The sequence below is a fragment of the Cyprinodon tularosa genome, unplaced genomic scaffold, assembly GCF_016077235.1.
Source record: "Cyprinodon tularosa strain WSP-4 unplaced genomic scaffold, ASM1607723v1 ctg1221, whole genome shotgun sequence".
NCBI lineage: Eukaryota > Metazoa > Chordata > Actinopteri > Cyprinodontiformes > Cyprinodontidae > Cyprinodon > Cyprinodon tularosa.
In genome coordinates this window covers 25,603-37,761 of record NW_024038028.1, presented here as the reverse complement: position 1 = coordinate 37,761, position 12,159 = coordinate 25,603, and the positions used below count along the sequence as shown (strand labels likewise).

The following is a 12,159-nucleotide window of genomic DNA, read 5'->3' as shown; positions in this document are numbered from 1 at the left end:
GCTGGTGTCTGTGTGGCTATAGCAAAGCTAGTACCAATGGCTAACTTCCATCATTTTCTTGATAAGAGTGGTTACAGATTTGGCAGCAGAGTAGTAAAGTTAGCAGCAGGTAATACAATTAGTCGTAGTGTTGTATGTAGTGTTGACTGTCTACCTCAGATAACATATCAGTTTGCATTACCACAAAGGTTTGTATTAGATTCAGAGGTGCTTACAAAATAAAAGCATGGGCTACAAACAGACTTACAATACGGTACATCAATTCAAACATTTTGAAGGATAATCAGCACCATGTCGAAGAATGTTTTTTAATAATTGCCTGAAGAACACATTTCTACTAATTTAACTGTCCTCCAAGTTGTTACATCTTTTTCGTGTTGTTGAAGTATGAAAAAGTAAAATGACAGCTAGACCCCCAACGGTGGTTGTGGACTTTCCCATAAAATCTAAGGTGTGTAGTGCTAAAGAAATTTAAAAAGTGACAGTCTGGGAGCCAATCCCGTCCCAGCCCCTAAACACTAACCCTATGGACTAACCCTTTGTTTGCGCTTTCCAGTGGCTGATACACCATATTAAGGACCATACCAAACCCTGTCGTTTTCAGGGCGAGTGGACCAGTCAGCCCATTCAAATGCAAATTCAACTGGCTTGCTGCATCTTCTTCAAACTGACAGAAAATAACTAGTTAGAAACAAGAAGAAACATTATGATCCAACAGGGAAGAACCTGAATTCCTATACCGACAGTTGCCTTCCTTTTCACTTTATACCCCCTCAACCTTCAATTCAGACACATTCCACAGCTTGAGTGTGAAAACATTTGGAGTGGCAATTGATATTTAAAGGAATAGTACACCCAAAACATGATTAGCCTTCATTTTCTACTCACCCCCATGCTGAACAACACCCTGGAGTACTTTTTTGATATCTCAAATGCATCTGGAGATCTGGGAGGCTTCTTGCTGTCTGCTGACATTCAAATAATGGAGGTGCCCAGCGCCCGAGGCAGAAAGGTCCATAAAAGTCCACAAAAAACGTGTCAATATTCAATAACGTTAGATTGGATAATTTCTTGGATCTGCATGCTCGCTTTAAAGCGGAAAAGCCCAACCAATTTGGAATACTGGATTCGCCATGTGGAGCCCAGCAAAAAATAGACTCAAGGCTGACCAATAATTCTGTGCAGCTTGCTCTCAAAATAAAAATTTATTTTGGATTTCAGCCTCCCTGTCATCAAAACTCTCCTTGATGTTATGGCGGAAGAGCCCAGAACTGCCAGCTCCCCCCTATCCGTAGACACCTGTGGATGGGTTCAGAACTATAGCCCCAGGTGATAAACTTCACCCCCCCCCCCCCACGCCACCCCCCCCCCCCCCCCCCACACACACACACACACACACACACACAAAACTGATGCTCAGATACCAGATAGACTCACATGCGACTCTCCTATGTTTACCCTCTACTGAAATGTTTGTCTCATGTTGTAAGTGCTTTTCTTTTGCTGAGGTGTTTTTTGATATCTCAAACTGTACCCTGTCAAGGATAAAGTGTGAAATATGTTTTTTTCCCTCTTTTTCCTAAACGTGGCTCCTATCTTTCCACAGAGATAGAAGGCAGTGCCCCACGGCAGGGCCCCCTGGCAGCTGAAATAATGCGCCTAACGTCAGTGGGATGCATGGCAGTCATTTCAGTTACTACTTTTATGGCGATGACACTGAATATGAGACCAAAGAATCACGGACTTCCAGGGCTCAAAACAAAACTGGGCTTGCTGGGAATTGGTGGAGAATTTAAAAAGGAGAAATAGAAATTCAAACGTGGTAAACCTGACCAGATGTCATTTCACTAACTGATTTTCTAGTGATACAACTGATTTCAAGATCAAAGAAATCCCAGACACCCCTGAAGGAGATGAGTTGACAACAGTGCCTATAATAAAAGGGCATGGTGCTTTAAGATCCACTGCCTAACAGTCCTAGTTGCACAAACATTGGAGAAATGTTTTCCATCTTTCAGCTGAAGCTAAAAATTGAAAGATGTATTGAATGTGGGTCAGAAAAGAGATGCTAATAGGGAGGAGAGGTACAACAGAAAGAAGAGCAGAAGAAGATGAAGAAAATACTTTTCAACTAACTAAAAGGTTCCAGGAATTGGAAATAAAGATAGAATTGTTTATGGAATATGGAGAGCCAAACAGGAAGGAGATAGCAGAGGAATAGAAAAGGACTAAAAGGAGGAATAGAAAAGGCTAGTGGGAGCAGAAAAAAAGACAAAGCTTGAAACAAAACAGAGGAGAAGGAGGTGAATGTTATAAGTAAAGACCCTAAAAATGTGAGAGGGATTTATTCGAATTAATGGGCGATGGGTTATGACCCTATATGACCAATGTGGCACAAATCAGAATATCACCCACTGAGTGAATGTGTTTATAATCTTTTCTATAAACTCTATAAACTGTTGCCAGGAAGAAAGATGCCTTAACCTTTAAACTCATCATCAGTTTAGGAATCCTGTCTGGATTTACAAAAGGAGGAATTATAAAGTATCTTAAACAACAGAAGAGTAAGTTTTGAGGAAAGCATTCCCCAGAACTCTTTCTGAAACATTTTACAGAGCAGGACAGTGGTTCAAAAAACACCGGCCTGGCTGGTTGGGGCATGCAGGTCAGTAACCCCCAAACTTGAAGAGTGGTATATATATGTGTGTGTGACTACAGCAGATTCCAGGTCAAACATCAGAGGTCTCTATATATATATAGAAATATATATATATATATATATATATATATATATATATATATATATATATATATATATATATATATATATATATATATATAAAACTCTTCCTCACCCACCTAACTAAAGCTGAATCAAAGCAATACTCTTTCAGTCTAGGTGTGTTTAAAAACACTTATTATTTATTGAATTAGGTATGATAAGAATGATAAGAAATTATGCAAGTAAACATCTCAAGCCTTTTATGGGTCTTTTGAGAATAGGACCCTTTGAGGATGTTCCTGTTTGGATATAACAATCGAATTTTGGAAGACAACCACCCTTTTCTCTGAGGCTTCTCCTGCTGAGCGACCTCAGCGTGGTAGGATTTTCAATTTCAATGTATTATTACTTCCTCAAGTGGTACAGATTGACTTACATGTAAATGTTAATGTGTAATGTTTTATTTAGTATACCTTGAACTTTATTTAAACATCCACTGAATAACTTAACAAATCAAGAAATATTAATAAAGAATTAAAAAAATTTAAAATGTTCATTGATATTTTTACTGTGCTTTAAATACAGGCAAAGGTAATAACATATCATTCTTTACAGGGTTGGCCATCATGTTGTTCAGCTCAAACATCACAAGGATACAAAGCTTTATAATCCTTGGATTCCCTGGACTTTCACCTCAATACCATGGTGCTGCATCAGCAGTACTTTTTCTTGTCTATCTAGCGATTGTAGTAGGAAATATTTTTATTTTAGTTTTTGTCATCAGTGAAAAATCACTTCAAAAACCTACATACTTGATCTTTTGTCACCTTGCGTTAACTGATTTATCATTTGGCACTGTTACTCTCCCAAAGATCATATCAAAATATTGGTTTAAGGATAGCATCATCTCATTTTTCGGGTGTTTTACACAAATGTTCTTTGTTCACTATTTAGGGTCAGTGATGTCATTTCTGTTACTGGTAATGGCTGTTGACAGATTTATTGCCATATGTATTCCACTGCGGTATCCTGTTCTGATCACAAATAACAATATATTTGCTCTTTGTGGATTCGCTTGGTTTATACCTTTACCTCTAATGATCATCGTAACATTGCAAGCCCTCGGTTTACCTTACTGTCAATCAAACACAATCTTACAGTGCTACTGTGACCACATCTCGTTAACGAACCAGGCATGTGGAAATGATTTGAAAATTGTGCAGGTGATTACTCTCTGTATTGCAATGTTTTGTCTTTTGTTGCCTCTTGCGTTCATCTTGATTTCCTATGTTTCTATTATTATAGTCATTTTAAAAATGTCTAATTCTGCAGGGCGCAGCAGAACTTTAGGAACTTGTACTCCACAAATATTCATAACATGTCTGTTTTATCTCCCTAGGTGCTTTGTTTATGTAGCTAATACTGTACGGTTTTCTTTTAGTATAGATGTTCGTATTTTATTAATTTTGCTTTACAGTCTACTTCCTGCTGCAGTCAACCCATTGATATACTGCCTCAAGACTAGAGATATAAAGCGTACTTTGATGAAGAGAATAAAAACAAATAAAATTAGAGTAGAATTAAAAATCCGCAATAACTGATTCTTACAATAAAAATTTTGATGACACAACAGTGAAATGTTTTTAGCGCTAATCCTTCACAAATGATTATTTTTCTTAGAATAAAAATAAGAAAAGAAATCAAACAAACTTCAATAAAAGAATATCATATTGTATGTGCACATCTTTTTTTATTCCTAACAGTGTGGATGGTACAATAACAGAGCTTATGGGGATATTCATTTTTGAGATTTCAATTTTAAGTTGATTAAAGCATTTATGGTGGGGGAAAAAATACAGTTAGATCTTAGGCCCTTTTTGTTGTACAGTAGTAAAAACTCTTTGGCAATATGGTAGGAAAGTTTGAAGACTGAAGTAATAATTTAAAAGTTTAAATATCTATGAGATGTCTACTCATGCAACCTTTTCTTGGTAGTGTACCTTAAGCACACTTAAATTTAAATACTTATGATCTTGTCCAATCTCAAAGTTTAGGTTTTGGGTGTTCTTAGAATTTGTAACCTGCCACTAAAATATTCATTGTAAAGCATACCCAATAAACAAGAGGAAAGATTCTGCTAGTCCATTCAAATTTTTTTTCTTTCACTGAAAATAGTCACCCTGTCTTTTTTCCAAATACGTTTATTTTAAATATCCCTTTCGTAAAACAGTAACAACAGATATAAAAGATAAATGTAAATGTACCTTGTGCTTGATGTAGCTAGGCATCTAGAATTAAAACATTACAAAACAATCTTACTAAGTGCAACTTGATCAAAGATGTTGTTACTAAAAAAGATAAACTAATATGGACAGCTCTGCTTTCTTCCTGCTTCACGGTAAGAAAAGATGATTGGCTCTTGGTTTGGAATGGTTTGTAATGCATTAAAAAAATAAAAATAAAAAATAACACTATTGTCACCAAATGTTTTAAATATAGTTTACTATTAATACCTAAACGTACCTTAATGTACTTGTATGGATATTTTTCTTTTCCTGGATTTCTTACCACAACAGGGTCAATATATATTCAGTTTGCAGTTTTTCATTTCATACGTATTCCTTCAGGTTGAAGATTTTATTCCATGTTTGTTTATTTCAGGTTGAGGATTTTTATTTATTTATTTAATATTTCAGGTTAATGTTTATAATTTATTTATTTATCTTAGGTTGATGTTTTTCCTTTATTATTTATGTCAGGTGGAAGTATTACTTAATATTTATTTCAGGTTTGATTTTTTTGTATTTTTTGTATGGGGGCCTCCAAATAACATTTTTCTTAGGGGCCCAATTTGGACAGGGGCACTAATTCCAATGCTTCTCTGTGTGTATATAGAACAGGGGATAAAGCATAACATTAAAACAGAAAATTTCAGGTTTGAGTAAAAAAAAAACAAAAAAAAAACAGAAACCTAGTACTAAAATACACAATGAATTGCATGCATTACGCAACAAGCGATGTAGGTACGACAGTCATCTTTGTTTGTAAAACTGTAAACCATCCGGGAAAAGCTTCCATTAGGGATCCATGGTGTCTACATATATAATGTAATAACACACAATGTGGTGAAGTTAATTCAGATAAGAGTTTGTTAGGTGTTTAAGAAAGGTGCAGTAATAGCGAGGTAGTGGATTTAATTGGAAAAGAGTCTTACTGTGTTGCATCTAAAGATTTATTCTTTTCCTTTACACAGTTTTAGTAGGTGCATTAGGGATATTGTGAAGGGTTTTATTTACTTCTTTCTATGACTAGTAGTCATTTGAAATTTGTGTTTAATATTTAATCACTGTTTCTACAACTGCTGTGATCTAAACTGATTATGTTATACACTAATGTAACAAGGATAAAAAACTTTTTCATAACTGGATTTCCTGGTCTTTTGCCAAAGTATTATGGTCCTGTTTCAGGTTTGCTTTTCCTGCTTTATTTGGCTATAGCTGGGGGAAACATTTTTGTTTTAGTGTTTGTTAAACATGAAAGGTCTCTTCACAAACCCTCATATCTCATCTTTTGCCACTTGGCACTAACTGACCTGATGTTTGGAACTGTGACTCTACCAAAGGCGATATCGTTATACTGGTTTGATGGGAAGTTGGTATCATTTTTCAGTTGTTTTGCCCAAATGTACTTTGTTCATTTCTTAGGAGCAACTCATTCTTTCATTTTGATGGTAATGGCTCTGGATCGCTTCATAGCAATTTGTTCGCCGCTGCATTACAATTCACTTTTCACAAATACAACTGTTTATGTGCTTTGTGGAATATCATGGTTTATGCCCTTTTCGTGGATGTTTGGTGTAGTTTTAGATGCATTGAGTCTACCTTTTTGTAATTCGAATATAATAGTTCATTGCTACTGTGACCACATATCAATATTTAAACTTGGATGTGAAAATGCACATATTTCTGCAGCTCTGGGATTGGGCCTTGCAATGTTCAGTTTGCTGGTACCTCTGGGTTTTATTATTTTCTCATATTTCATTATCATTGTTTCTGTCCTGAGAATATCCTCCTCAGAAGGACGCATTAAGGCTTTGTCAACCTGCACACCTCAGGTCATCATCACCTGCCTTTTCTATTTTCCAAGGTGTTTTGTGTATTTGGCAAACTTTGTGGGATACACTTTCAGTGCCTCGGCTCATGTAGTTATTGTGATGCTTTACAGTCATTTACCCGCAGCTGTAAACCCGATAATATACTGTTTCAAAACAAAGGACATCAAAGAAAGCTTAAAAATAAGATTTTTCACTGCAAAAAATTTTATCACCTCAAAAGTTAGTTGAATATTGATCCAAATAAGGAGAACCCAGAAGAAAGACAAACACATTTTAACAAATGTAGCTTACACAATAAATAATTTTGTATATCTTAACTATGTCAAAATTGATGAGTTATATATTTTGAATATGATTTTCTCTAAAATGAAATGCATTATTGAATTACTTTGTTTTTCTTTAATCTTTTAGTGTGTGGCATTCATCAATCTAAATGTGTTATGAGTAATTTTCTTTGAAATATGTTTAAATGTGAAATTCTCTATTGTTATCAAGCTAATATGAGAATAAAAAAAAACATTTATACCTATAGGGTAAATATATTCCTTATTACAAAAAAAAAAAAAAAAAAAAATATATATATATATATATATATATATATATATATATATATATATATATATATATATATATATATATATATATATATATATATATGTATACATCATATAGGCAACTGAATTTACACACATGTAGACTGCATTATACAAATCATGGGATTTCCATTAATGCATGTTTAGAAATACTAACTTGTGTTTTTGAGGGATGACTATTTTGTCCCGAAACACAATAAACAAACCACATTATTTATATTTAGATAATAATTGCATAGAAATAAGTAATTCAATTTTAAGGATTCTTGAATACAATACTAAAACCAGAAAGAAAACCATTACTTAGAGTTACTTCTATATGATACTTTACTTACATAGCACTTCAAAATAGAATGTGGACATCAATTTGCTAAACACAAAGACTGAATCAAAGACTACATAAATAAATAAAAGTAGAAACAAATTACTTTAAAAGTAAAATGATATACAAGTGAATGGAGCAACAGAAAAACATGACATAGAAAGAAAGAAAATAAAAAATGAAATTTATAGTAGCCTAGGTGAAGAGTTGTGTCTAAAGAGCAGATTAGAAAATGGCTATTTAAGGGGCCTCCTGTAAATTGCAATGGTAAAATGTTGGATTTTGCAAATCATGGAATACAACTATGACTTAACCTGTTGGCAGAGCTCACATTTTAGTTAATCAGCATGTGTTATGTAGCTTTGGTGAACCTATTTTATTTTATTATTTGTGATTCATCACAAATAAACTTGTTTACATTAAAACAGAGCTGTTAATTTCACTGCAATCAGAATCAGAATAATCAGAAATACTTTAATGTAATTAAGGGAAATTACTTTTGTTACATGCTCCAGATACAGTTTTTATATATATATATATATATATATATATATATATATATATATATATATATATATATATATATATATATATATATGCATATTTAGAGCTAAATCCAAGTAAAGTGATAGTGACATGCAAAATAGTTACATAAATTACATTACATAAATATAAACAGAAGATATGGTTGATGGTCCTGACATTCTGAAACATGTGGCACTACTTCATTGGTTTTAATTGTTTAATAGCTTTACGAAACAATTTGGAAAACAGTGCAATAAACCTTTGTCAAATTTAGAAATAAAAGTTCCATATCTAAGAGTGAGTTAAAAAGTGTCTTTTTTAAAATAGTAGTTCTTATATTCTTACATTACAAACCCTAAAAGACTAGTGATTACCAATATTACTAAAAAAGAATTTGATTTAGTGCCAGCTATAACAAATGATGAAGGCTGTCCACACATTTTTTTTAACATTCTTTCAGAAACACAATTGTGAGGTCACAAACTGATGTTGGATGAGACAACCTGGGTCTCAATCGGCCCATGTAAATCCATGTATCAGCCCTTACTGCTGTATAATTGTAATGACCTCAGAAGTGGGACCCAAAATTCTAGGTGAGAAAGGCAGTGGGAAAGCGTTTAGACTAAAATAAACAGAAACATGGGGCTGCTTGTCAGCTGTGGGGCAAATCTCTGATTTAAAGTTCAGTCTGCTCCCAGAGGAAAGAGTTGAATCTAAACGTGAGGTTACCCCCCAGCTTGCGGCGGGCAGCACCCCACCCCCCAAAAGTTCCTAGAGAAAGAGCAGAGAAGGCGCCAACCGACGCCAAGAAGCAACAGTGCCCTTGAGGGGAAATCCAAAGCCAGAGTCAGAAGACAGGTCTAAGTTCAGACGCCAGTAGAACCCAGGAATCAGTCCAGAACAAATCAAACTAACAAAGCAGACAGGGGCAAAGCAAAACCCGGGATTCACAGGGTTTTTTTGTCGCACAAAGAGTCCCAGATGCTGGGCAGGTGGTGGGCAGTGGTGTCAAAAGTACACACATTTGTTACTTAAGTAGAATTATGGTACAGCAGTGTAACTGTTGTATCAACTTCACCTCTTTACTCAAGTAAAAGTGAAAAAGTATGTGCTCCAAAAAACTACTAAGGGCCGGATTTATCAAGATCCAATTTTGCGTGCAGTAATTTGCGCTCGCAAACTGGAATTTTGCGCGAGGGGCTGAACCATGGTTTGCGGGTGATTTAACAAGAGCGATTGCGTAACTGGTGGCAGGTGCAAAACTGTTGGAGACGCCCTATTTAAATGATGGTTTTGCGCGTTTTGTGGTTTGCGGCAAAGTAGTTTGTAGTTTGTGCAAACTAGTGCATTAAGAAATTTTAATCTTACAGTGACACCCCCACCCCCTCCAATTAAAAATAAATAAATAATAAAATAAAATAAAAATAAATATATATATATATATATATATATATATATATATATATATATATATATATATATTTTTTTTTTTTTTTTTTTTTTTTTTGCAGTAAAAAACAAAACAAAAAAAAAACAGGTGTTTTGTATTGGCCTGTAGAAAAATGCACATACCAAATGGCTCACAAGAAGTGACTGCAGGACTGTGCCTACGCATCCCCGCAGCATTGGCATGTTGCTCCACAGGCTTAAGGAGGAGGTCGGGGTTCTCTCCGTTAGGGCGTCAGGGCGACAAAGCATTTAGAACGTCGGACAGCACTTCTGAAAAAACGAGATTGGGAGATCCCAGATGCAAAAAAAGTGCAATGTTGCAAGGAGTTTTGTGATATCTGGTATTGCGTGGGTCCTCCTTGTGGCTGGCTCCAAATCCATTCGGAGTTCCCCCAACAGCTCCAAAATGGCAATGCTGGATAAACCATATGTTTTGATGATCGTTTCCTCGTTCATTGCAAAAATATTCACACAGAGTGAAAAAATGCGTTCTCTGCGTCTCCTTGCTTCATTTCGATACATCCTTCTTGCGACAATAACTGCTGCCATGTGTGCGCAATTACGCATACAGACCATTTGCACCTTCTTTTGAAATGTGTTAAATATAGAGTCAGATACCGTTAGCAAAATTGCTTTCAGGTTTGATAAATCACTTTGCGAGCGCTAAATTAATATATTTACATGTTCTCCTCCCACAAGACGCACTTTTGCGTGTAAACGCCCCATATTGCATATTCATTGCAGAAAAAGTACTAAATGGATAAGAGGCGCAATTTAGCACGTTTTAAAGACCAAATCCTTTTAGCACACTGTTGATAGATCAGTTTGTACATTTTTTAGCGTGTGCAGTGAAATAGCTCACGTTTTAATACACGCAAACCTTTGATAGATCCGGCCCTAAGAATATAAATGTATAAAGTAACCTTTAAAAAAAAACAGCCAGATGCCACTAAATTAACTGAATTTTCGACTATTTCGAAAAATTCTTTGAGATAGGGCCAAGGATGAGGGAGGTCTTGTTGGTCTCCATCTCACGATACGCTCTCGCCTGTGTCCGACCTTTCAGACATTTCAACATCTTTTTCCGAATCCGACATTGTAGCATGGCATAGACAATTCATGTTTGCAGTTTGAAGAACACCTGCTTGCTTCTGATGATTTCCTTAGGTAACCAATAAGTGTTTTGGTTATGCGACTCATCCAACTACACTAGTTTTCCCTAGACACAAAAGTGTGAGTATATATACTTACATACACACACACACACACACACACATATATATATATATATATATATATATATATATATACATATATATATATATATATATATATATATATATATATATATGTTTGATGCAGCAAACAAATACATTTTAACTTCTTCTTTGTAACACTGAACATTAAATATGAATTTTGATTAGAGGTCATAGAAAAACAAATTGAAAGAAGCATTTTGAGGTACTTTGTCTTGGTGTTTTATCCAAAATCTAAACCTGTGATATATTTATTATTGATATATCATAGGTATGTTAAAGTATGGCATAAATATATATTGTTTATAATTATGCATCTCATTTTGACATTGTTTTTTGACTGCAGGGGCACTTATTGTAATGCACCATGTATGAACCACAGTGTTTTACATTTGTGTGTGTGTTAGACAAGACCGTCGTACGGATGAAAATTTGTGACAGGATACTTGTCATCTATTGGGATTCATGCTGGAGAAACCAGAGTCGGTAGGGTCTTAAGAGAGGTGCACCAGCCTTACCATCATTTGCGACAACATGTCAGTGAAACTGGCTATTTTAGATTAAACACTGTACCAACTCAAACACTGTTTTTATAATAGATTTTTAAAAATATGTATTCACTGCACAGGGTGCCCGTAATCTGAACCCCATCCCCAGGCATGGACTGGTAATCGGGCGTACCGGGCATTTGCCCTGTGGGCCGACGTGCTGTTTTGGCCGGTCAGATTTCAGTTGTTTTCTCATCAATATGCGAGAGTTTAGAGCGATGCGCGCTCCCGCGTGAGGGGATGCAAATCTCGGCATAACACCTGTACCGCTACATATTAAAACAACAACCGTATTTTATTTTCATTTAGATGGCAAAACAAAACTCAAACGCTGTTGATTTTCTATTAATTTGATTTTTCATTTTTTCGATTTAGGTTTTAAAAACGGAAAAACAGAAAAACCACATGCTTGTTTTGTTTTTTTCGTTTTTGTTTTGAAACGAAAAAAACAAAGAAAAACCATACACGAATTTCTTTTCTTTTTAATTTTCAATACTTTCAATCTAGTAGCCTTGAACATCGATTGTGCTTTCTGTTTTTCCTGGGACTTCAGCATACAGTGGACTTCACCACGGTGTCATCATTCCTCACCATGGCTGGTTCTAGACAGGGGCCAACGGGGGCCAGTGC

The 12,159-nt window shown here is 35.2% G+C and overlaps 2 protein-coding genes across 2 annotated transcripts; both read left to right on the top strand.

The window, feature by feature from the left end:
• Nucleotides 1-3,076: 3,076 nt before the first annotated feature.
• LOC119777331 (olfactory receptor 2AT4-like) lies at nt 3,077-4,586 on the top strand. The gene is made up of 2 exons (XM_038276159.1): nt 3,077-3,101; nt 3,338-4,586. The coding sequence occupies exon 2, from the start codon at nt 3,349-3,351 to the stop codon at nt 4,321-4,323; it is 975 nt and encodes a 324-aa protein (XP_038132087.1). The 5' UTR covers nt 3,077-3,101; nt 3,338-3,348; the 3' UTR covers nt 4,324-4,586.
• Nucleotides 4,587-5,390: 804 nt separating this feature from the next.
• LOC119777325 (olfactory receptor 52N5-like) lies at nt 5,391-7,266 on the top strand. Its single transcript, XM_038276154.1, has one exon. The coding sequence runs from the start codon at nt 6,102-6,104 to the stop codon at nt 7,062-7,064; it is 963 nt and encodes a 320-aa protein (XP_038132082.1). The 5' UTR covers nt 5,391-6,101; the 3' UTR covers nt 7,065-7,266.
• The last annotated feature ends 4,893 nt before the right edge of the window (nt 7,267-12,159 follow it).

Bases quoted from the DNA above. Each gene is read 5' to 3' on its own strand.
- LOC119777331 (XM_038276159.1), top strand. From the start codon at position 3,349: ATGTTGTTCAGCTCAAACATCACAAGGATACAAAGCTTTATAATCCTT.
- LOC119777325 (XM_038276154.1), top strand. From the start codon at position 6,102: ATGTTATACACTAATGTAACAAGGATAAAAAACTTTTTCATAACTGGA.